Source organism: Bufo gargarizans, chromosome 5, assembly GCF_014858855.1.
Source record: "Bufo gargarizans isolate SCDJY-AF-19 chromosome 5, ASM1485885v1, whole genome shotgun sequence".
NCBI lineage: Eukaryota > Metazoa > Chordata > Amphibia > Anura > Bufonidae > Bufo > Bufo gargarizans.
The window spans coordinates 226,305,444-226,332,439 of NC_058084.1; the positions used below are offsets into that span (position 1 = coordinate 226,305,444).

The following is a 26,996-nucleotide window of genomic DNA, read 5'->3' on the forward strand; positions in this document are numbered from 1 at the left end:
ATCAGGAACTCCAGTATAAGATCACCACTAGATGGTATAGAACTCCTCTGTTACTAAGTGGATATAACTCAGAAGTTTCTGATGTGTGCTGGAGATGCGGACAGGGCATTGGAAATTATGATCATATTTGGTTCTCCTGCCCTTCTCTGACCACCTTCTGGAAGGATGTATGCAGTGTGATCAACAAGATTTTTGGCACGGATATTACCTTGTCAGTTAACTTGGTTTTGTTTAACTTGTATAACACACATCAACAAGTCGTTAAATCCGATCTCTGCAATTACTTCCTAAATATTGCCAAGATACTTATTCCAAGGAGATGGCTTCAGAAGGACCCTCCGACTTTGAACGACTGGTTCACTGAATTGTTTAAAGTGTATGATTTTGAACGAAAAAGATGGCTTACGGTACACAGACCTGATAAGTTTGAGAAGATTTGGGAAAGATGGCTGGCTGCTGAGAAATCAGATACCTTTTCTGCTTGGAGTGCAACAGATGGTCGCTATAATGTACCTAGATGATTTAGGTACATTATAGCGAGATGGAGATGATCCCACCTCCTTTCCCACCTCCTTTAGATTTGTTCATCACTAATGTGTATATTTATACATATCTTCTTGTGCTTCATAGATCAAATTTCCCTTATTTTTTATCCACAAAATTTTTGGTGGTAGCCTCAAACTGTTCAACTAGTCTTTTGTCTACTGCTATGCTTGCATCTATACACAATGCTTTTTTGGGAAAGAGAAATGCAAGCTAGTCTTCTTTCTAAACAGAAAGTATAACTCTATATCTCCTACCAGGAATCCATCTCTTTCTGGTTAAACTCTAATTAATCTTTAACAGATCTGAGCAAAGACACTGCCTGAGAGGCCTTGGTGGGGGTACTATTTCTTCTTATGGAGGACACAGAGTGTGCTTGAAGAGTATCATAAGCAAGTCAACGTTCCTGGGTTTCTGGAAAAAATATATGAAAATGAATGCATTGGACATCTGCTGGCATTAGATAGGCTTTGGAAAGCCGATTTGAATATCTTTCCCAGAAACTGAGAAGGCATTGCCTGCCCTACAATACTCCACACACGTACTATGCATAATAGGTGCTCTCCATAATAAGAAAGAATACCCCCCCAGACAATGCATATATATTGCTAGGAAACCTAGAGTAGCATACTAGTCTGTCTCTTTCTCCCTCTTCTCTCTCTCTCTTGAAATGAACCACAAAAAAATAGGGCTCGTTAGAACTTTTTGGGAAATTCTAGACACATTTTTGCCTGGTAGAATTGATTCGCTCACCGTTAACTCCCAGATGTGTGATGTTAGACAATTTTCCTCAATAAATAAATGATTGAGTCTAATATTTTAGACTCATTTGGTTATCTGTATTCACTTTTAGGACTTGTGTCAAAAGATGTAGTTTATGCAGAGATATAGACAACTCTGAAACGTTGATAAAACTTGCAAGCACCCCCTCCCCTCTCTCTCTGTATGCATATAACCACAGTTCTTAGAGAAGTGGGAACAGGAACTCACTGATACTATACCTCTCCAACAGCTGATGTTTGAGAACACCTCTAAAGCGTAAAGACCTTAAATATAAATCAGACTGAGTCTTTTTTTTAAAGAATCTAATCTCCAGAGCTTAGTCAGAAGTTATCAAGCACAGCTCAAAAAACACTTGAAAACAGTCAGTTAATTTCAGATGTAGAGAATTTAGGGAACATTGGACATATAATTTTGATAAAAATCAGAACCTCACAATAAGTGAAGCAGAGATGTCTTCTTCAGACACTGAATACTCTGATCGAGAACCCTCCAGACGTAGCAACAAGAGCTATCAGCAAGGATTTGCCTCTTACAGTTTAATTGTGCTAAAAGAGCAATAATCACAGAAATAGCTGTGATTTTCTTAAAAGAGTAATAATGCCTGCTTCAGAGCTGATTTTGTTAAAGGAAGAATTCCCTTACCAGTTCCAAGAAAAACAGTCCATCTGGAAGAGGCAGGCTCACTATGTAGCTCTTGAAGGAGATTATATGCAAGTCTTAAAGTCAAGATTTTAATACTTTGTGTAATAAAACATATATTTTTTAACAGGCAACAAAGGAATGGCCTATAAGTATCTTCGACATACTTCAGAAAATAAGACTTCACATATCTGTACCCCAGTGTGATGTATTTGGGTACCTCAGTGTGGAATCAGAAATAATTGTCCTTGTCGTTCCAGTTGACAATCAAACAAAATCAATACAGGTAAAAATGACATATTGTTTTAGGTCATTCTGTCAGAACTGATAAGACCAAAGTGTTAAAATTTGTGGAATGATCCACTGAATACTCGCTATATATTGGTATAGTTTTTATGCTCATTTGAGGTTGAGATGTGAAAATCAAATTCATTTTCAGTGCAGTTTCTATGGGTAGAAAGGGTGAATCAACTGCAGTTTCATCGTGGTCACATGACCATCATTGGACAGATTCTGCACCTAGCAAGTAGTGGTCTGGAGACTACAAATAAACTGCAGAGGACAGGAGGTAAGAGAGCAGGCCGGAGAACTCTCCGGACATGCCTTCAGCATCACCTTTGATACTTGATACTGATGGCTGGATCTCAGGCTGTGTATCAGCTAGATATTCAAGCTGACAATCTCTGCTTTAAAACAAGACCAAGATCGAGGCTCTAGATGCAACTTATCACAAAACAAGATCTGGATGAATCTCTAGCTGTTACACTGCTTAAGATATGAAGCAGAAATCAGCCTCCTCCCTTCAGCTAGATGATTTGTCAGCATGGAGGGAATTGGAGAGCTATTAGGGGAGTTCTGACCAGGAGAGAGAGAGAGACACACACACACAGCCTTTACCAACAATAAGAGAACATACTTGTTCTCTGATTGTGACACATGGGGATCTTTTTTTCAAAAAAAGTAGTGAGCAGATTAGCTCATCTAATAATTAGGCCATCTATTGATGCTATGACCCAGACATTTACCCACGATCATGACACCAAATGAGTTTCACCAAACACAACACAAACATCAATACAATTTTCATTTGACATTGTCCCTATCCTGTCCATATCTGATTGGTTTGATTTGATTCAACTTTATTGTCATTACACATGTACAGTATAAATACAGGTTAATGAAATACAGTTTGCATCTAATCAGAAGTTCAAAGAGCAGCAAGTGCAATAGAAATGTATGTACAACTAAGTTAAAGGGAGTCTTTTACCTAATCTGAACGTTTTAGACTGCTCAGATCAGGTTATAGACTCTTTGACCCTCATTACAATGGTACCTTTCTTTCTGTGTCCCTCGTCTAGATCATAAAAAAACCCCACCTTTTTAACGTATACAAATGAGCTTCTGAAGGTGCCCAGGGGTGGCGTTACTGGGCGATGTGCTCAGAAAAACACACCTCTTTCAGCCTTCTGGCCCGCACTTCTGTCCTATTACCTCCTCCGCCTTCAGCTGGTGAAATTCACGCTCAGATTAGGTGAAAGACTCCCTTTAAGTATAAAGGTGTTTATACTGCTATATAGAAAGCAAATATACTGATGTACTATGGACAAATATACAGATGTACTGATGTATACATATATACAGATAAGCAGATGTGCTGATGTATACATATATAGATACACAGATGGATTGTTCTATATTGCTATACAAACGGCAAATATACACATGTACTATGAACAAGTATAGAGATGTGCTACATATATACAAATTTACAGATGTATAGTTCAGTAGGGGGTGGAGTTCAGTAGGGTGACAGCTGTGGGGAAAAAACTGTTCCTAAACCTGCTGGTTTTAGTCTGAAGGGTCCTGTAGCGCCTTCTGGAAGGAAGGAGCTGGGAGAGTTTATTGGCAGGACGAGAGGAGTCCCTAAGAATGATGTGTGCCCGACGTAGACATCTCGTCTTGTGAACAGCCTCAGTAGCAGGAAGTGAAGTCCCTGTGATGCATTGGGCGGTTTTCACCACCCACTGCAGTGCCTTGCGGTCAGCAACAGAGCAATTCCCATACCAGACTGTAACACAGTTGGTCAGGATGCTTTCTGTTGCACAGCCATAGAAGTTACCCAGTATGTCAGCAGACAGATGGTTTTTCTTCAGTGTCCTCAAAAGAAGGAGGCGCTGATATGCCTTCTTGACCAGGCTAGAGATGTTGCTTGACCAGGACAGATTCTCAGAGATGTAGGTCCCCAGAAAAGTAAAGCTGGAAACCCATTCAACAGCCATGCCATTTATGTGAATGGGGTCATGGTTGTCTCTCTTCTCCTTCCTGAAGTCCCCAATAAACTCTTTTGTTTTTTCTGGTATTCAGGAGCAGTTTATTGTCAGCGCACCATACAGCTTAGAGTTGAGCGGACACCTGGATGTTCGGGTTTGACGGGTTTGGCCGAACTTCACAAAAAAGTTTGAGTTCTGAACCCGAACTTGACCTCGAACCCAAACCCCATTGAAGTCAATGGGGACCCGAACTTTTCAGCACCAAAATGGCTGTAAAAATGTCATGGAAAGGGCTAGAGGGCTGCAAATGTCAGCAAAATGTGGTTAAGAGCATGGCAAGTGCTCTGCAAACAAAAGTGGATAGGGAAATGACTTTAAATAACATAAAATATTAAAATATATAAAAATAATAAATAATAAACTTGATCTAGGAGGACAAGGTCCATATGGAGTAGGAGGTTGAGGAGGCGGTGGATGTGGCAGTGTAGGTGGAAGCGGAGGTGGAGGAGGTAGCCCACACAGTTTTTTGGCTTTAAATTTTAATTTTTATTTTTAACTTGGGGTACACCCCAAAACATTGGTAAATATAACTTGTGATAACCCACTTCAGTCGTGCTAAACCCACCTTTCAGAGAATACACTGACTGGCTGCAGGGCAGGTCAGCACCTCCAAGGCGTAAAGGGCAAGCTCAGGCCATGTGCCTAATTTGGAGACCCAGAAGTTGAAGGGGGCATACCCATCATTCAGTACGTGTAGGCGTGTGCACACATACTTCCCCACCATGACGCACGCTTACCATAGTGATCATGGGTGGTGGGGATTCAGGGTTCCAGGCCAGAGAGGGAGCCTGCGAAAGGGATACCACATCCAAGGGAGGTCAATGGAGGAAATTAAATGTAATCAAGCGGAAATGTGGGACAAAGTATTGACGCATAAGCTTCCAAGTTAAGGAGGAGGCGCGCGGCAATTACCCACTCCCGACTCGAAGAGGTAGTGACGATAAATAACAATACAGGACTCTTAAGATGCCCTGTTATTGGAATGATTAATAAAAAATTATAGGGCGACGGTATGAGCGAGGATGTCTGATGCGACGTGCACCGCCTCCCTCCCAGGCTAAGAGCCTCCTCCGGCAGGAAGTATGCGGAAGTAGCGCTAGGTCGGCGTGCAGGGATCTGGTGAGCAAGCTCCGGACCTCTACAATGAGGACCCTGGTACATGGCTGAGTGGAGCGGTAAAACCCTCGCAAGGCGCGGTGACAATATTGAGGAGGGCTCGTCTGCGTTGTGTCGGGAGACAGAAGACGTGTGCCAGAAACAGAGCCGTGCATCAGCCAGGATACCGGGCAAAAAGGAATGGGTGAAAAGGAACGGTGCAAACACCCCCACCGCGGAAAAAAGAGAGCCAAGCAGCACCGTGATGTTCTCAACAACGGAACCGAGTCACCGGGGTCAGCCATGAAAGAGTCACATGAGATATTTTTAAGAGCTTACCTGCTATCTGAAACAGTAGACCTTTCTAAGTCTGGCAACAAATCAGAAAAAGGACCTGGCTATGAGTGGTTACAGGGGAGAGTACTAGCTCTATCTCGGGGCAGCCAAACACTTGCCAGATTGAAATATGTGGCTGAGGATTGAATGGAGGGAAAAGTGACTGAGTATGGTTATATATGAGAGATTGCTTTATTTCCTATAATAACCAACTAACCTTCCAGACTGATACTTGTGGCTTATGACCGAAGGGAGGAAGAAGATACTTCACACGGTTATGAGAGCTTGTTTTAACCCCTGCATTAACCAACTAACTCGTTCTATTGACTTCGATGGCTGTGAATGATAGCAGTAATATTAGATGGCGAGTGGCCAAATTGGAGAGCTATGGCCCTAATGCAAGTGGAGTCCAATATTGTAACCTGCCGACAGTAACTTTGGGGCGTTGAATCCAGGTGCATAAAGTGATTGATGAATATGTGCTGATTTATTTCGGGTTTACTAACAAACGAGTTTAGAGGGGGCAGTAACTCCTACACTGTGAAATAGGAATATTTTGCATCATGCGTTAAAGAAAGGAATGTTATAAAATGTATGAAACGCAAAGCACTGATTGCAGTGAGCATATGGATTGATCAGAAACACAGTGCTCGGGTTACGCCCCTCTCTTTTGCGCCGGCTGTAGCACAAGAGATTGCTGAAGCAGGGAATAATATGAACAAAGTGGGTGGTACGCAATTGAACTAGCTGTGTAAACCTGTAGCGTTTTAAGCAGTGTACGATACAAACTGGTTTATATTGTCAGGCGCCACCGACTCTGCTTGGATGGGGAACTAACAGTATTAATAATGAGTAATTTACAGCTACTAACCAGGCCCAGAAGTGAACAGAGTTCGATTAAACCTTAAATAAGAAGGTATAAAGCATGTTCTAAAGTCGCTCAGGACTAAGAAACAAAGACGGATACTACTGTGTACTTTTTGGGGTTTATTGCCTATGTGGTTCTGGAAGCCCCAAAGGTATTGCATGTATATGTAATTTGGAAGCTCCCTGTCTATATCTTAGAAATTGAAGAAAAAAATATAGGGGATAATGGCCAAATATATGGTGGGAAAACGGGGGAAGGTACATACTGCCCTTGATACATCCACCTCTCCTGGGAATCGTAAGGTCGATCTGTGTAGGCAACAATTAATAACAACTATGACTAGACAGTCTATGTCCCCACAAAATAGTAAAATAAAAACAAACAGGACAGAATACAACAAGATAAGGGGGAACAGATTTCTCAAGGGGAGGGGGGGACGTACTGGGTGGAGGCTGTAGATTTGCGGGAGGATCTCCCGCCTGGAGAGGGAGAGCAAAAACAAACACATCTAATGACAAAAGAAGTAAAAGAAGCAGAGGAGGGGCAACACCCCAGTCTGCAAGATATATTTCTTGAAAGAAAAAAATGGAATTTAGCAATAACAGATCTCTCTCTCTCCAGGTGGGAAATGTAAAATAATCATTGGGTCTCCTCCGGGTTGATATGCAGAAATATAAAAACATATTGGAGGAAGCTGAAAAAAGGATGTCCGATGTGGAAGATCAGCTACCGATAATTACTGGGGCACAGGCAAAAATAATACAGGATAACAAAGAAATTAAAGAAAACTTATTGGATATGGAAAATAGATCTAGGAGGACTAATCTGAGATGTTCCCAGAGGGAGTGGAGGGTCAGGATGCTACCCTCTTTCTTCAAAACTGGTTGATGGAACAATTTGGGCAGGATATAACAAAACTCCCAGACCTGGTAGAGAGGCACACAGAATCCCCCCAAAAAAACCTCCCCCAGGTATGAGACCGCGCCCTATTATGGTACAAATAATGAATGTCAAAGTCAGGGATGAGATTCTTCGTAGGGCCAGAAAAAAGGGCAGCTTATCGTATGCTGGGGCCACGGTATCAATCTTTCCAGATTATGCTAGGGAAACAGTACAGGATAGGAGCCATTTTATAGGAATTAAAAAGGAACTTTGCACAAAAGGAATTAAGTATTCCATGATGTTTCCCGCAAAATTACGGATTGAATGGAATGAGAGAGTACAATTCTTTAACAATCTGGAAGAAGTTAAAGAATGGATTAGGGATAAATAATAAGGTATAGGAATGCGCCTGGGGAGGAGGTTGAGAGGGAGGGTAAGCGAGTTAGGGAGTCAGGGGTCATATCGGTCTCCTGGGTCAAGCTGGTAAGGGATACAATGGGGTGGTAGGTGGGTGGGAAATCACCTCTGGGAGAAGAAAAGGTGGAAGAGAATAAGAAGTATTATTTATTTATTTTTCTCCCTCTCCTCTCCCTTCCGTTCTCCCTCCTTCCCTGTGCGTCTCTTCCCTCACCGCCCTTCGCTCCCCGCATACTCGGGGAATAGAACATTATTTAAAAATCAGGAGAATATATGTGTGTAGTCTCATGGAATGTTAGAGGACTGGGAAAAGGATCCAAGAGAATAGCAGTGTTTGACATGATCAACAAATTCTTACCTGCTATAGTATGTCTACAAGAGACCCAATTAACAAAAGAAAACTGTGGGTATATAAAGAAAACATGGAAACATAAGGCATAACACTCCATATTCTCTTCATACTCTAGAGGTGTGAGTATAATGTTGCATAAGGATATTAGAATGCAGGTTAAGGAGGAGATGGTAGACCCCGAAGGGTGTTATGTGATACTGGATTGTATAATAGCAAATAAGCCTTGGATTATAGCAAATGTTTATATACCTCCCCCTTTTAAAATGGTCGTGCTATTAAAGATATATGAATTCTCATTGAACCGAGCTGATAGGGCATTATTAATAGTGGGTGATTTTAATATGGTAATGGATGAAACAATGGATAGGTGTAGATCAGGGAAAAAAATGGGAAGTAGCTCAAAAACTAGTCTTAAAGCTATCACAGAAGAAATGAATCTGGTAGATATTTGGAGGTTGCACAACCCTTTGGGGAAAAGATTCTCATGTTTTTCTAAAACACATAATAGTTTGTCACGGATAGATATGGCATTTAGAAACTATAGTACAATAAACAAAATCACTAAGGTTAAGTATACACAGCGTGGTATTTCAGAACACAGTCCAATGGTGGTAAATATAAGGGACTTAGGTGAGAAGAAAGAAGTTAGGATTATAATTAATTTAGGTTGGATAGATATAAATGTGAATCATGAAAAAATTAAAAATGAACTTAGAGAATATTTTGACCAAAATGTAGGCACGACAGACACCAAGATCGTATGGGAGGCAGGTAAAGCCTATATGATATTCATGAAACATATAGCTACTTGTAAAAAAGAAAAAAGGCAAAAGATACAAAAATTAGAACAGGAGTTGGATATAACACAAAGGGAATATATCGCTAACCCAATAGAGGAAAACTTCCAGACATGGAGAGATAAACAAGCTGAATACTCAGATGCAATGTTCTTATTAGCAGAGCAAGAAAGAGTGAACTATATACAAGATTATTATACCCAGGGGCATACACCAGGGAAGAGGCAAGCTGCTATTGTAACAGCACAACGTAAATGTAACGATATCCAAAGACTGGTAAACAGATCAGGGCATGTAGTAGAACAATCAGTGAAAAAGGAGATAATACGAGAATATTTGAAAGATATGTATAAGAGCAGATTAGAGGCCGATGTAATGGAAATAGAGGAGTTTTTGGATAATATAGAATTGAACGTCCTGACGGTAGAAAATAAAGGAACCCTTGAAAAAGAGATAAATACCAGGGCGATAAATAAGATATTGCAAAATGTAGGGAAAAACAAATCCCCCGGATTGGACGGAATTCCCTTTGAGGTATATCAAGAATATAAAGAGATATACACCCCTAAACTCCTAGATATGTGGAATGCCGCAAGGACAAGTAAAATATTACCTGACTGCCTACGGGAGGCCATGATTACCCTTATTTTAAAACCTGGAAATGACCCAACGCTGATGGACTCATACCATCCAATCTCCTTGATAAACTCCGACAACAAAATACTTGCAAAAGTTTTAGCAGCTAGACTAAAAAGGATAATCAACAAAATAATACATGAAGACCAAACTGGATTTATGCCAGGTAAGACTACATCCGAAAACATCCTGAGATGTTTTGTGAACATGCAGATAGTACCTAATAATAGAGGGGAACAGATAATAGTTTCAATTGATACTTCAAAAGCGTTCAACACTGTTGAGTGCCCTTTTTTGTTAGCTACATTGAGGAGAATGGGGTTCAGAGATTATTTTATCTTTTGGATCCAACTCCTGTACACCAAAATTAGTGCCAGAATAATAAATGACGATCTGACTGATTCGTTCCAGATAGGCAGAGGGGTCAGACAGGGCTACCCCCTCTCCCCACTATTAGCACTGGAGCCCCTCTGTCATGCCCCACTCTGACGATGTGTGGAGGTCGGCCAGGATAGCAGCACGAGTTTAGTGTTTGTTTTGGAGCCGTGCTGGATCTGCCTCTCATCAGGTGCTCTGGGTGGGGTCATTAGTTTAAATAGCACACCAGCCCAGTGCTCTGAGTGGATTATACAAATCATTGTGGTCTTGGAAGCTAGGAAGGAAGGTTGTCTGTCTGTTCCAGCTCAGAAAGATAAGTGTGATTTCTAGTTTGGTTGTTTTGTCATCCCTCCCATCCAGGTTCTGTGCGAGCAGGCTGCTCCAATTTCCCCTCTTCTCCATCTCAGGGAATTTAGGGTTTTGTCAGCCCAGGCATAGGGACACATCATACCTACCTTTAAGGTCTGCATGTGGGCTGAGCAGTGCAGGGAAAGAGGTCAGGGATTAGCTAGGAGGTGACCCTTCCCCTGTCTCTCGCCCAGAGCCTGGTTGGTGGGTTATCTGTTAGTCTGAGTGCATGCCCGCCGTGACATTATAATCCGCCATACTGTGACTGCCATTACTGAGCGGTTTTGTGATGGCGTCAATTGATGCACTGGTTGACCGCATGCAGGGTTTATCCCTAGAGGTTGCGGATCTGCGTAGTTCGGTCACACAGTGTCAGAGGGTTCTGGCATCAGGTACAGGTCAAATGGGTGGGGAGCCTAAAGTCGCTCTTCCCGAGAAATTTACAGGGGGTACGGATGATTTTTTCTGCTTTAAAGAGTCATGCAAATTGTATTTTCGACTGCGTCCATTTTCGTCAGGTGATGAAAATCAGAGGGTTGGTATCATCACATCTCTGCTTAAAGGGGATGCGCAATCCTGGGCTTTTTCTCTGCCGCCCGGTTCTCTGGCCCTCCGGTCGGTGGAGGAATTTTTCAAAGCCCTGGGATTGATTTACGATGACCCAGATTGGATCTCGATGGCAGAATCAAAATTGCGTAACTTACTACAGGATAAACATACTGCAGGTTACTGTATAGAGTTTAGGAGATGGGCTATTGAGTTGGGGTGGAACTACCCCGCGTTACATAGTCAGTTTTGTCAGGGGTTATCTGAAAGGTTGAAAGATGCCCTGGCTTTTCATGAGTACCTGGGTACTCTAGAGAATGCAATGTCTTTGGCTATACGGTTGGATAGACGTATCAGAGAGAGGTGTAAGGGTCCCTCCGTGCAAGGGATCCCTACTGCCTGTGGTTTTGTCTCACCTGCTCCCAAGGTAGGGGAGGAACCCATGCAGTTAGGTCAGATGTCTTGCTATTCTGATAGTAGAGACTTTAGGAAGGTGCACAATCTATGGTACTATTGTGGAAAGAGGGGTCATTTTATTTTTTCTTGTCCTTATGTTAAACCACAGGTGGAAGAGAAAAAGAAAAAAAAAATTCCCTCACACTTGGTAGTATGAATGGTGTGGTGGAGCAGACAGGTATGCAAGCTCCCCGCAGTTCCCGTTTTCTCCTTCCAGCTATGGTGGCGCTAGAGTAAAAAAATGTGTTTGTTGATGTATTCCTTGCTTGTGGTGCTGGGGTAAACCTAATTGACTTTCTTTTCCTTCAAAACCTAGGACTAAGTACTTGCACTTTAGAGAACGAGATTTGTGTTTTTGCAATTGATTCTTCCCCTCTTTCTCAAAGGAGCCTTACTCACATTGTTCATGGTATTCACTTCCGGGTGGGTGAGTCACATGCTGAAATTATTTCTTGTTTTGTCATGAAGAATTTGCCAGCTTCTATAGTTTTGGGGTTGCCATGGTTGACTAGACATAACCCAATTATAGACTGGCAAGCGAGACAAATCATTGGTTGGAGTGAGTTTTGTTCGGATAATTGTCTTGGCACATCTATCTCTGGTGTGTCCATTACGGCTTTACCTCAGTATATCTCGGATTTTGCGGATGTCTTTTCGGAGGGTGGGGCTCAGGAATTGCCCCCTCATCGTGACTATGATTGTCCAGTTAATCTCATCCCAGGGGCTAAGTTGCCAAAGTCTCGGCTTTACAACCTCTCTCAACCCGAAAGAGAGGTCATGCGAAAGTATGTCGCCGAGGGTTTGGCAAAGGGTCATATTAGACCATCTAATTCTCCAGTGGCAGTAGGTTTGTTCTTTGTGAAGAAAAAGGATGGATCACTGAGACCGTGTTTGGATTTCCGGGAATTGAACCGTATTACAGTCCGGGATCCATATCCCCTGCCTTTGATCTCTGATCTTTTTGATCAGATTGTTGGAGCCAATGTGTTCTCCAAGTTGGATTTGAGAGGGGCCTACAATCTGATCAGAATCAAGGAGGGGGATGAGTGGAAAACGGCCTTCAATACACACGAGGGTCATTATGAGAACCTGGTGATGCCTTTTGGGTTGACGAACGCGCCAGCAGTATTTCAGCGATTCGTCAATGACATTTTTCATCACTTGGTGGGGAGGTTCGTAGTAGTTTACCTGGATGACATTTTAATTTATTCTCCTGATCTGAAGACCCATCAGGATCATGTGAGACAGGTTTTGACGATCCTTCGGGAGAATAAGTTATATGCCAAGTTGGAGAAATGTTTGTTTGCGGTGCAAGAGCTTCCGTTCTTGGGATACATGTTTCTGATTCCGGTTTTCGTATGGACCCCGAAAAGGTCTGGACAGTTCTGGAGTAGGACCGACCAGAGAATCAGAAAGCTTTGATGCGGTTCTTGGGGTTTACGAATTAGTATAGAAAATGTATTTCAAATTATTCTACCATAGCAAAACCTCTTACTGATATGACCAAGAAGGGCGCTGATGTCTCTGTCTGGTCGGATGAGGCATTGCAGGCCTTTTCGGCTATTAAGGAGCGTTTTGCGTCTGCTCCCATTCTGGTGCAGCCGGATGTGTCTCAGCCATTCGTAGTGGAGGTTGATGCATCAGAGGTGGGGGTTGGGGCGGTGCTGTCACAGGGTTAATCTCCTGGCAAGTGGGTCCCGTGTGCCTTCTTCTCCAAGAAGCTCTCAGTCGCCAAGAGGAATTATGATGTTGGAGATAGAGAGTTGTTGGCTATCAAGTTGACCTTTGAGGAATGGCGTCACTGGTTAGAAGGTTGGTCTCACCCCATTACGGTGTATACTGACCATAAGAATTTGGCTTACCTGCAATCTCCCAAGCGTCTGAACCCTAGGCAGGCCAGATGGTCACTGTTTTTTACCAGGTTCAATTTTGTGGTTACCTTTCGCCCAGGGGTCAAGAACGTAAAGGCAGATGCCTTGTCTCGCAGCTTTCCTGGGGGAGGTGATTCAGAAGATCCTGCGCCGATTTTGGCGGATGGGGTGGTGGTCTCTGCTCTGTACCCTAAATTGGAGATGGAGGTGTTGGGAGCCCAGGAGGGGGCTCCTGGGTCTTGTCCCCCAGGGAGGTTGTTTTTTCCTGAGGGCCTACGATACAAGGTGTTCAAGAAACATCACGATACTGTTCTCGCTGGATATCCTGGTGGTAAGTCCACCTGTGATCTAGTATCCGGGAGGTTCTGGTGGCCAGGGTTACATAAGAGCATTGAGAATTACGTGACAGCTTCTGAAACCTGCGCTCGGTCAAAGGTTGGTTCACTTCTTCCATTGTCTATTCCGTCTCGTCCTTGGACGCATTTGTCTATGGAGAACTGTGATTTTGGTGGTAGTTGACAGTTTCAGTAAAATGGGTCACTTTATACCACTAATGAGTCTGCCTAACGCTAAGACTCTTGCACAGAGTTTGTGGATAATATTGTGAAATTGCATGGTATTCCTTTGAATGTAGTCTCTGATAGGGGCACGCAGTTTGTCTCCAGGTTTTGGAGGGCGTTCTGCTCTCGGCTTGGCATTCAACTTTCATTCTCTTTGGCTTTTCATCCGCAGTCGAATGGTCAGCCGGAGCGTACTAATCAAAACCTGGAGACCTACTTGAGGCGCTTTGTGGCATTCTTGTCCTTAGCAGAATTTGCGTTGAATAACCGTAGGCAGGAGTCCACGGGTAAGTCACCATTTTTTGGCGCATACGGTTTCCATCCTCAGTTTGGTACCTCCTCTGGGTCTGGTTCCTCTGGGATGCCAGAGGAGGAGAGATTATCTTCTGCCTTATCCTCCATCTGGCGGAGGATTCAAGGGAATTTGGAGAGGATGGGTGGGAGGTATAAACGAATGGCTGACAAGAGACGTGTGACTGGTCCGGACCTGTGTGTGGGTGATCTAGTGTGGTTGTCCACTAAGAATATCAAATTGAAGGTGCCATCTTGGAAACTGGGTCCAAGATTTATTGGTCCGTATAAAATTTCTGCGGTGATCAATCCTGTGGTGTTTCAGCTGGATCTTCCGCAGACTTGGAGGATCCATGATGTGTTCCACAGGTCTTTACTAAAAAAAATTGTGAGACCGGTGGAACCATCGCCATTGCCTCCTCCTCCTGTTCTAGTCGAGGGAAACTTGGAGTTTGAGATCTCCAGGATTCTCGACTCGAGAGTTCTTCGGGGTTCCCTTCAGTACCTGGTGCACTGGAAGGGATACGGTTCTGAGGAGAGGATGTAGGTTCCGGCGTTGGATGTCAACGCCAGCCGACTGGTGAGGGCTTTTCATAGGTCCCATGCGGATAAGGTTGGTCCGGGGTGTCCGGAGGTCACCCGTAGAAGTGGGGGTACTGTCATGCCCCACTCTGACAATATGCGGAGGTCGGCCAGGATAGCAGCATGAGTTTAGAGTTTAGAGAATGTTTGTTTTGGAGCCGTGCTGGATCCACCTCTCATCAAGTGCTCTGGGTGGGGTCATTAGTTTAAATAGCACACCAGCCCAGTGCTCTGAGCGGATTGTTCAAATCATTGTGGTCTTGGAAGCTAGGAAGGATCAATTGATGCTTCAAAAGCGTTCAACACTGTTGAATGGCCTTTTTTGTTAGCTACATTGAGAAGAATGGGGTTCAGAGATTATTTTATCTCCTGGATCCAACTCCTGTACACCAAAATTAGTGCCAGAATAATAAATGACGATCTGACTGATTCGTTCCAGATAGGCAGAGGGGTCAGGCAGGGCTACCCCCTCTCCCCACTATTAGCACTGGAGCCCCTCTGTCATGCCCCACTCTGACGATGTGCGGAGGTCGGCCAGGATAGCAGCACGAGTTTAGTGTTTGTTTTGGAGCCGTGCTGGATCCGCCTCTCATCAGGTGCTCTGGGTGGGGTCATTAGTTTAAATAGCACACCAGCCCAGTGCTCTGAGCGGATTATACAAATCATTGTGGTCTTGGAAGCTAGGAAGGAAGGTTGTCTGTCTGTTCCAGCTCAGAAAGATAAGTGTGAATTCTAGTTTGGTTGTTTTGTGTCATCCCTCCCATCCAGGTTCTGTGCGAGCAGGCTGCTCCAATTTCCCCTCTTCTCCATCTCAGGGAATTTAGGGTTTTGTCAGCCCAGGCATGGGGACACATCATACCTACCTTTAAGGTCTACATGTGGGCTGAGCAGTGCAGGGAAAGAGGTCAGGGATTAGCTAGGAGGTGACCCTTCCCCTGTCTCTCGCCCAGAGCTTGTTTGGTCGGTTATCTGTTAGTCTGAGTGCATGCCCGCTGTGACACCCTCGCAGCCATAATAAGGCAGCATGACATTATTAAAGGATTCGGATACGGGAACCAAGAGGAAAAAACTTCAATGTATGCAGATGATATAATGCTGTTTGTGAGATCACATGATTCGCTGACTCATATATTTGCTCAGTTTGAAAAATACGGCAAGCTGGCTGGTCTGAACATCAACTGGGGGAAATCCGCATGTATCCCATTGGACCCTCTGGGTAGTTTCTTACCTGGACCATTAGAGATAAAGGAAGAAGGAGGGTGTATAAAATACCTAGGTATAATATGTCTGCAAATATACAGGACTATATTCTACTAAATGTTATCCTCCTTATAACTAGAGTTAAAAGCAAGATTAAGGTATGGCAAGGGATTTCTCTCTCTGTGGCTGGGAGGATCTCACAGATTAAAATGTGTTTGTTACCGATTAATGTTATGTTGTTTGGAATTATGTTGTTTGGAACTCCCCAATAGAAATCCCAAGAAGAGTCTTTAAGATTATAGAGAATTTGTTGAGTGAATTAATTTGAAGGGGACGGAAGCCTAGAATTAAGAAACAAATATTGCAATGTCCGGAAGAAAAAGGGGGAATGTCAGTCCCAGATTTAAGATTGTATTATTTGGCAGCACAAATAAAGAAGACTCAGATTTTGAGTGCTCTTCAGATTTATAGATCAAACATGATGAGGATAAATAATAAACAAATAGAATTTAAACTGTGTTTTATATTGAAGACAGGAGTACTATTAAATCAACAGTTTTCAGAAGTTTTGACAATAAAATTAATGGAAAAATGCTGACAAGAGATAAAATCCCTATGGCAAGAGATTGAGATACACGAAGACTCTCTGATATGGTATAATTCAAGATTGGGAGAATTAGAAACAATAGATAAAGAAATCTGGATGAAACGTGGTGTTCTTAGTTTAGGTCAGGTATGGAAAAATGGGGATATGATAGGATTTCAAGAAATTAAGGAAAGGTACGGATTTCTGGACTGGGAAACTATCTACTATCTCCAGCTGAGACATGCTTTGAAAAAGTCAATAGGAAAGCGAAAAATAAAAAAGCTCCCCAAAACACTAATAAGTATAATAAATTTAACAACAGAGAGAAAGCAGATCTCAACAGTTTACAACATATTAATCGCCCAAAGATCGAAAGAAATAGGGATACTAAATGTAAAGCGAAATTGGGAGGGAATAGCGGTTCAAATGACTGAAGAGATATGGGGACAGATTATAGGGAATAAAAGGAGAATTTCAAGAAACCCATCCCATAGAACGGCCCGTTTTTCGTGATGCATCGTCTATACTAGTCCCAAAAAAAGCTCATGCGGTTTTATAAAAACAAAGAATTTAAATGCCAAAATGTGGGGAAATGGGAGTAGACGATGTACATATACTTTGGGACTGCCCCTGAATACAGGTATTTTGGGATAAGGTGATCTCCCGGATAGAAGAAGAATACCCGGTTAAAATCCCCAGAAACATAGAATCATGTATTTTGGGAGAGATAGGAAGGCAGGGAGATAGCAGTACTCAGGAGATTGTGTCTAAATTACTATTTCAGGCCAGGCACTCTATAATTAAACAATAGGTAAATAAAAGGTCCCCTCAATAAAAGAATGGGAGAATCAAGTAAAATGTGTAGTTAAGTGTGAACAATACAGTATTGGTTCTTGTTGGAAAAATATTTGTAAGGCAATGGAGGAATTGGTTGGATTAACCGGTGACGGGGGGAGGAGGGGAACAGAGGAGAAGTAACATAGTAACATACGGCCGAAAAAAGACATTTGTCCATCCAGTTCGGCCTGTCATCCTGCAAGTTGATCCAGAGTAAGGCAAAAAAAACTGTGAGGTAGAAGCCAATTTTCCTCACTTTAGGGGAATAAAAAAAATATATATTTATTTATTTATTTTCCCTTTCCCTCTTTTCTTGGTGAGGGGATGCTGAGTCAGGATGGGAAAATAAAATATCTGTAAAATGGAAGTTAAGTTACATTGTGTATGGTATGTTTTGGAAAATCAATAAAGACGATTTATAAAAAAATAAATATATATTTTGGATTTGGAAACGTTAGCCAGGAGAGGCCCTGCTGACGCTTTGTTGACCCTAGATAACTTCTGCCTGATCGCACCTCCCTGTGACGTGCACCATCCATTTGGATATCTTCTCAATCAACTTTCAATGTTCTTTTCTGAGCCTACCATGTTGATCACGGTTATTGGCGAATCAGGGTTCCACGCCAGAGAGGGAGCGTGAGAAAGAGAGACCACGTCCAAGGGAGTTTAATTGTTTCAAATTAAATATGATAGAGTGGAAATATGGGACAAAGTATTGAAGTGCAAATGTGACAACTTGTTAAAGGTTTAAGCATTGAATGAAGGGAGGTGCCGCGCATGAATTAAAGAATTTCTGAAATTTTATTCCCTGTCACCTATACAGAGCAGGGGTTTCTATCCGGCAAAATTTGAAAAATGTCACCTTACAATGTAACAGACGATTTTTTTTTAAATGTATGTTCCTGTCACTTATGCAGAGGTGCCCCAGTGACGTACACCATCCATTTGGATATCTTCTCTATCAACTTTCGATGTTCTTTTCTGAGCCTATCATGTTGATCACGATTATCGGCGAATCAGGGTTCCACGCTAGAGAGGGAGCGTGAGAAAGAGAGACCACATCCAAGGGAGATAAATGGATTCAATTTTTTTTGATTGAGCGGAAATATGGGAAAAGTGATTGAAGCATAAATGTGGGACAAATCATTAAAGCGCAAATGTGTGACAAATTATTGAAGCGCAAATGTGGGACAACTTGTTAAAGTTTAAGCATTGAATGAAAGGAGGTGGCGCGCATGAATTAAAGAAGAATTTCTGAAATTTTATTCCCTGTCACCTATGCAGAGCAGGGGTTTATTCATGACCACAATTGTAAAATGTCAACCCAAGAATGTAACTGAAAAATTTGTGAAATGTATTAAATATCTGAATAGAACCACAGTATCTACAGTGTGTATCTCACAATGACATATGCAGCAAAGGCTGCAAAATTACGTTTTTGGCCCAATATGTGTGTTTGTTTAATAACAGAATATGACAGCAGTATATAACTCTTGAATTTCACACGTGCTGATTCAGCAAGGGCTGTAAAATTGTGTATTTTGCCCAAGAAGGTTGTTTTATTAATAGAAGAATATAACCACAGTATCTAAAGTGTGTATCTCACACGTACAGATCCAGACTAGGCTGCAATTTAAGTTTTTTGCCCAAAATGGTTGTTTTTCAAATGTCTGAATAGAACCACAGTATCTAAAGTGTGTATCTCACACGTACAAATTCAGACTAGGCCGCAATTAAAGTGTTTTTTTTTGCCTAAAACGGGTGTCTGTTTAATAACGGAATATGACAGCGGTATATAACCCTTGAATTTAATTTCACACATGCTGATGCAGCTAGGGCTGTAAAATAGTGTATTTTGCACAAAAAGGATGTTTTTAAAAACCCAGAAAATTATGGCTGTATTTCTAGCTTAAGATGCACACTGACTAATCCTGCAAAGGCACCAGATGTTGTATAGTGCCAAAAAAGTTTGTTTTTTTACTAACAGAATATGAAAGCTGTATATAATGTTTGAATTTCACACGTGCTGATGCAGCAAAGGCTGTAAAATTGTGCATTTTGCAAAAAAAAGGGTGTTTTTAAAACCCCCAAAAATGATGGCTGTACTTCTAGCTTAAATTGCACACTGCAAAGGAACCATATGTTGGATATTGCCAAAAAAGTATTTTTTTTTACTAACAGAATATGAAAGCTGTATATAATGTTTGAATTTCACACGTGCTGATGCAGCAAAGGCTGTAAAATTGTGTACTTTGCCAAAAAAAGGGTGTTTGTAAAAACCCAGAAAATTATGGCTGTATTTCTAGCTTAAATTGCACACTGACTAATTCTGCAAATGCACCAGATGGTATATATTGCCAAAAAAGTTAATTTTTTTGTTAAAATCAGATTATTAGTGCAGTAGTTCAAGCTTGGATCTGAATGTCACAAAAGCTCAGATGCGCTGCTGGTGCACTGAGCTTGCATAAAATGGCCGCCGCCCACCTAACTAACAGATGGATAAAAGTTATTTTTTTCTGTCACTGGGCTCAGGGCAGGGTAAAAAGATTGTGCACTGCACCCACACAACTAAATCTATGTAGATCGCTGAGTTCAATTGGAGTTCTTATCACAGATTGTGTCCTATTCTCTTCCTCAAAGCACCAGCAGCATCCTCTCCCTACACTAAGCACAGAGTGATGTGCAGAGTTACATGACTCCAGCTTATATAGAGGCTGGGTCACATACTGCACTGGCCAATCACAGACATGCCATTAGTAGGCATGGCTGTGATTGCTTCTAAGATCACACAGTTAAACGCTTGTTGATTGGCTGCTCTGCAGCCTTTCAAAAAGCACCAAGAAATGTTCGGGTTCAGGTCCGGGATCCAAAAATCCTAAAGTTTGGTACGAACAGCATTCTTGCATAAGTATTCTTGTTATCCAGGTGTGAGAGTACACAGTGAAGCGCTGTAGAAACAGCATCCTCTGTACTCCGTCCTATTACTTCGATAGGCAAATTGGTAAGGATCCAATGTGGGGGGGGCAAGCATAACTATAGGTGTGCCAGTACCAGTCGTTCAAAGCACTTCATACCTATAGGCGTGAGTGCTACAGGGCAATAGTCGTTCAGGCACATTGGTGATGAGTGTTTTGTCACTGGCACAATAGAATTGGTTTTAAAGCAAGCTGGTACTACTGGCTGGGCAAGCAACAGGTTTAATAAATCAGTAAAGACCCCTGCAAGCTGCTCAGCACATGCTCGAAGCACACGTCGAGGAATGCCGTCAGGGGCAGCAGCCTTGCGAGCGTTGATACTACTCAGTGCGTTATGGACATCTATGATGGTGAGAGTAAATGTATGGCAGTCCACAGAGGGTACTTTTCCTTATTGTCCTTATCAAAACAAGCGTAGAAGTAATTTAGCTCATTGAGGGAGGACGCAGTCATGGCTGTCTGTGTGAAATTGCTGAGCTTATAGTCAGAGATGGCCTGAATGCCCAGCCACATGCGTCATGGGTCAGAGTTGATAAAGTGTTCCTCCACCTTCAGCTTGTAGCTGTGCTTGGTCTTGATGCTCCTCTTCAGATCTGCCCTGGACGCACTGTAGGCCTGAGCGTCACCTGATCTGAAGGCAATGTTACTTGCCTTTAGTAGAAGCCGCACTTCCTTGTTCATCCATGGTTTCTGACGTGAATACATTGTTATCTGCTTTTCTGTGGTAACATTGTCAATTGTGGTGGTAATGTATTCCAGTACTGAATACGTGTTAGAGCCAATATTAGTGGCTTGAAAGGCAAACATGCTCCAGTTCATGTCTTTAAACCTGTCCTGGAGTACAGAATCTACCCCCGATGGCCACACTTTGATTGTCTTCACTGATGGTTTCACATGGTTGATAAGCAGCAAGTACTTGGGGGTGAGAAACAAAGAAAGAGGTGTTGCCTTGTAGGCTCGAACAATGTTACCATAAACATAGATTTAAAAAAAATCATTTTTAAACAACTTTATACAGCAGCTTTTCAGACAGGTGTAATACAGAGCGTTTTTTGTGGATGGAACAGCTGGACCTCCTGAAGTGCAGGAGGTTCAGGTGTTCGGTCCATAATACTGGGTCCATTAATGCATTATATAAAGTTCAGAAATTTATCATTGTTAATTAGGAATACAGTTTGTGTAGGGGTTGGAAGTTATATACTACATAATTTATTTTACGCACTTGCCAACACTTCCCAATAATTCCCAACACTTGCATGCAAAAGTTTATTGGTGCATTCCTGTAATATTTAATTTTAGTAACACATACAGCATTGTTTATAGGCACATGTGGCATGTATGAACTTTTCAAATCTTAAAATTTTTGCAGACAATATGTTATTTGTATAGGGACTCTGCTAGAATACGCATTTTAGCCACAAATTAGGATTTATGTCCAAGTTTTTCTAATAATCAATGTTTGCTGCAAAATGGCATGAAGGTGGTTTTGTGTCTTAATTATTAGGTTATTGTCACGGATGGTGTTGCAGAAAGCTGGAACTTATAAATAACATCCGACTGGCTTGATCCCAAACTAAGGAGCATATAGGTGAGCCCTATAAAACCCCTAGAGCTCTCCCTGACTGCTATGCCCATGCAAAGGTCTTTATGGTAGACTATTGCATGTCCAGATACCTAATACTATGTGACACCTGAAAACCCTATAATAGTGAGGGGGCACGACCATCGGCTCCCTGCACTTAATACGGACGGAGTCAGGGTCACCTAGAATCAAGCCAGCAAGGAAACACAAATAAAGGAAACAGACTTATCTGATGAATCAGCTGAAGCAGGCTCCAGCAGTGAACAACTCATCCAGGAAGAAGTATAAACCGCAAAGTGAGGCAGTATGGGAGGGAATATAAAGGGAGACAGTTAGTGTAAATAGGTGACAGATGGGAGAAGGAAAGGAGATGACAAAGTGAAACCAAAACAACGTCATGCAAGAGGTAGAGAAGAACATCTAACAGACCTTCTCACACACCTGGCGGTGACAGTTATGAACGTAATGATTTGTGCTCTCATAAAATGTAGATTTGGGTAGCTTAGAAGTGGTTTGCCGTATACAGTATATATTACTAACACACAAGGATTTTATGATCATATGCTACATGGCCTCTGTTTCAGTGTTGTTAAGAGCACAAGCTCTTGTTGATGCATACACTTGTGGCTTAAACCAGATTAATGGTCTTTCTAGTTCTGTTCATTTTATGAAGATATGTGCATGTAAATTTAGGCCTAAGTAGCATGTTACATAGTTAATACGGTTGAAAAAAAGACATAAGTCCATCAAGTTCAACCAAGGGATAGGTTGGGATGCGAATCCCATTGAGATTCAGATTTCTACGCGTTTTCATGAGCATTCATGTTTTTTACTTTTAAGAATTCATCTAAACCCTTTTTAAAACTGTCCACTGTTTCTGCTGTGACCACGTCCTGAGGAAGTCTATTCCACAGCTTCACGGTTCTTACAGTAAAGAAGCTTTGATGTTTCCGGAGACTGAACTTTTTCCTCTGCAATCGGAGACACTGCCCCCTTTTGAGTGCATTTTACATGGAGCAGTTTTTCACCGTATTTTTTGTATGGCCTATTTATATATTTGTATAGGTTAATCATGTTCCCCCTTAGACGTCTCTTCTCAAGACTAAATAAATTAAATTATTTTAATCTTTCTTTATACCTAAGACACTCCATGCCTCTTATCATTTTAGTCGCTCTCCTCTGTACTTTTTCCAGCTATAGTGCGTTCTTTCTATGGACTGGTGCCCAGAACTGAAGTGCATATTCCAGATGAGGCCGCACCAACGCTTTGTAAAGTGGTAGTATTACATCCCCCCTCCCCCACGAGTCCATGCCTCATTTAATACATGACAATGGATGCCCCTATAGTGCCCACCAATAGAGTTGAGCAGATACCTGGATAATTGGGTTCGACGTCAATGGGGACCCGAACATTTAAGCACTAAAATGGCTGTAAAAATGTCATGGAAAGGGCTAGAGGGCTGCAAATGGCATCAAAATGTGGTTAAGAGCATGGCAAGTGCTCTGCAAACAAATGTGGATAAGGAAGTGACTTTAAATAACATAAAATAGGTAAAAATATAAAATAATAATCTTGATCTAGGAGGACAAGGTCCATATGGAGTAGGAGGTTGAGGAGGCGGTGGATGTGGCAGTGTAGGTGGAAGCGGAGGTGGAGGTAGCCTACACTACTTTTTTGTTTTAAATTTTATTTTTAAAATTGGGGTACACCCCAAAACATTGGGAAATATAACCTGTCATAACCCCCTCCAGTCATGCTAAACACACGTTCAGACAATACACTGGCTGCAGGGCAGGCCAGCACCTCCAAGGGGTAAAGGGCAAGCTCAGGCCATGTGCCCAATTTGGAGACCCAGAAGTTGCATGGGCTGACCCCTGTCAGTCAGTTCGTGTAGACGTGTGCGCACTTACTGCCGCACCATGTCGCACGTCCCCGTGATGTTCACGATCCAATTTGATATCTGCTCTATAAACTTTCGATGTTCTTTTATGCGCCTACCATGGTGATCACTGGTGGCGTGGAATCAGGGTTCCAGGCCAGAGAGGGAGCGTGAGAAAGAGAGACCACATCCAAGGGAGGATTCATTTTTTCAAATTTAAAATTATAGAGTTGAAATGTGGGAGAAATTATTAAAGCATAAAAGTGTGACAACTTTTAAAAATTTAAACATTGAATGAAAAGATGTGGCGCGCATTAATTACTGAATAATGTATTAAATTGTATTCCCTGTCACCTATGCATAGCAGGTGTTTATTCACGTCTAAAATTGTATAATGTCATCCCAAGAATGTAACAGAAAAATTATTGAAATGTATTAAGCTGTCAACTAGGTAGAGGAGGGGTATATTGCACCCAAAAATTGGTGAATTTCACTAGCATATATAACTGACAATTTTTTTATTTATTTTTTAACGGTCTTCTAGGTATAGCAGTGGTACTATACACTCAAAAAGTGGTTCATTTCACCCGAAAATGTAAATGGCAATTATTATTTTTTTAACTGGCCTACTATGTATAGCAGTGGTATTATACACCCAAAAATGTATGAATTTCACCCGAAAATGTAAATGGCAATTATTATTTTTTTAACTGGCCTACTATGTATAGCAGTGGTATTATACACCCAAAAATGTATGAATTTCACCCAAAAATGTAAATTACAATTTTATTTATTTTTTAACTGGCCTACTAGGTATAGCAGAGGTACTATACACACCAAAATTGGTGAATTTCACCCGAAAAGGTAAATGACAATTTATATTTTATTTTTAACCGGCCTACTAGGTATGGCAGTGGTACTATACACCCAAAACTTGGTGAATTTCACCTGAAAATGTAAATGACAATTTATTTCTTTTTTTAAACCTGTCTACTTGGTATAGCAGTGGTACTATACACCCAAAAATTGCTGAATTTCACCAGAAAATGCAACTGACATGAAATGATATAAAAATAAAATACGTACAAATAAAATAAAAAAATTGATTTATGAGTTCGAGTTCCATATGGAGTAGGAGTTTGAGAAGGCGGTGGACGTAGCGGTGTAGGTGGAAGCGGCGGTGGAGGAGGAGATAACCAACACAGGTTTTTGGTTTTAAGATTTTTTTTAAATTAGGGTACACTCTAAAAGAGTGTGAAATATCCAAAATACAAGAATGAGCAATTGCGCTGCAGTATAACAATGGCTGGTTACTGCCGGTATACATGTCTATTCTGTACAAGGTACGGACAAGTCCTGAGGGATCCATGCCTTGTTAATTTTAATGAACGTGAGCTTGTCCATATTAGCTGTGGACAGGCGGCTGCATTTGTCTGTGATAACACCCCCTGCAGTGCTAAACACACATTCAGACAAGACACTGGCTGCAGGGCAGGCCAGCATCTCAAGGCGTAAAGGGCAAGCTCAGGTCATGTGCCCAATTTGGAGACCCAGAATTTGAAGGAGGCAGACCTATCATTCAGTACATGTAGGCGTGTGCACACATACTGCTCCACCATGTGGCTGAAATGCTGCCTCCTGCTAAGACGTTCCATATCAGCTGGTGGTGCTGGCTGCTGATTGTTGTGGTGTGCTGACAAAGCTTTTCCACATTTCGCCCATGCTAACCCTTCCTTCTGAGGTGCTGGCAGTGCCCCAGCTGTGTTGGCAACCTCTTCCTCCTCCTCTGCCTTCGCCTTGTGCTTCCACTAGGGTCCCGCTGTCAGGTGAGAATGTCACCAGCAGCACATCTACCAGCGTGCGCTTGTACTTGCGCATCTTACGATTATGCTACAGTGACGGAATTAAGGACGGTACGTCCAGCAGTGTGGCCACCCAGTAGTCAGCACAAGTTAGAATGTGGGCAACTCGGCGGTCGTTGCAGAGACACTGCAGCATGTAATCGCTCATGTGTGCCAGGCTGCCCAGAGGCAACGAAAAGCTGTCCTCTGTGGGAGGTGTATCGTCTGTCTCCTCTATATCCCCCCAACCACGCACCAGTGATGGCCATAAGCTGGTTTGGGTGCCACCCTGCTGTGAACATGGTTCCTCCTCCTCCATCTCCTCCTCCTCATCCTCCACCTCATCATCCTCCAGAACTGTGCCCTGGCTGGACAATTGTGTATCTGGCTTTTGTGGGTACAGGAACCCACCCTCGGAGCCACTTGTGAATGACTGGCCTGAAACCCTATGAAATGATCCCTCTTCCTCCTCCTCCTCTTCCTACTCCTGTGCCACATCCTCTTCCATCATCACCCGAAGCGTTTTTTCAAGGAGGCATAGAAGTGGCATAGTAACGCTGAGAGCATGTTGGTGTCGTACTCAAAACAGTGCAACAAGGCACACAGGAGGCCCAGGTGGTGAAGTGGTGCTGTTCCTCAGAGCTACTCACCCGTGCATGCTGCAGCTGAAACTCCACTATCGCCTGCTGCTGCTTGCACAGTCTGGCCAGCATGTGCAAGGTGGAGTTCAACCTTGTGGGCACGAAGCGGTGAGCGGGAAGGCCGAAGTTACGCTGCAGCGCTGACAGGCGAGCAGCAGCAGGGTGAGAACACTGAAAGCGAGCACAGAGGGCACGCACTTTTTGCAGCAGCTCTGACATATCGGGTTAATTTTTAACCTCTGCACCACCAAATTCAGCCCATGCGCCAGGCAAGGGATGTAAGTCAAACCAGCTAGTCCCAGAGCTGCTACCAGATTTCCCCCATTATCGCACACCACCAGGCCGGGCTTGAGGCTCACTAGCATCGGCAGTCTGTTGTTCCATGCCTGTCCACAGCTCCTGCACGGTGTGGGGTTTGTCCCCCAAACAGATACTTTTTAAAACTGCCTGCTGTCGTTTACCCCTGGCTGTGCTGAAGTTGGTGGTGAAGGTGTTACACTGACCGGATAAGGAGGCAGTAGAGGAGGAGAAAGCTGAGTAGGAGGAGGAAGCAACAGGAGGCAAACTGAAGCACCCTGCAAACTGAAGTGCCAAACTGCTATCCGCCTCAGGCCCAGCTGACACTGCATTTACCCAGTGTTCTGTTAGGGAGATATAATGTCCAAGACCGTGCTTACTGGTCCACGTATCCGTAGTTAGGTGGAGCTTGCCACAGATGGCGTTGCGCAGTGCACACCTGATTTT

At 42.6% G+C, this 26,996-nt stretch overlaps 1 protein-coding gene across 1 annotated transcript in view; it reads left to right on the forward strand.

Annotated features, from left to right (window-relative positions):
- RECK (reversion inducing cysteine rich protein with kazal motifs) overlaps positions 1 to 26,996 on the forward strand; it is an 801,790-nt gene that overhangs the window by 703,031 nt on the left and 71,763 nt on the right. Inside the window, exon 20 of the mRNA XM_044293464.1 lies at positions 2,096 to 2,251. Within this exon, the coding sequence (XP_044149399.1) occupies positions 2,096 to 2,251 (156 nt within the window). The remainder of the gene's footprint in view (positions 1 to 2,095; positions 2,252 to 26,996) is intronic.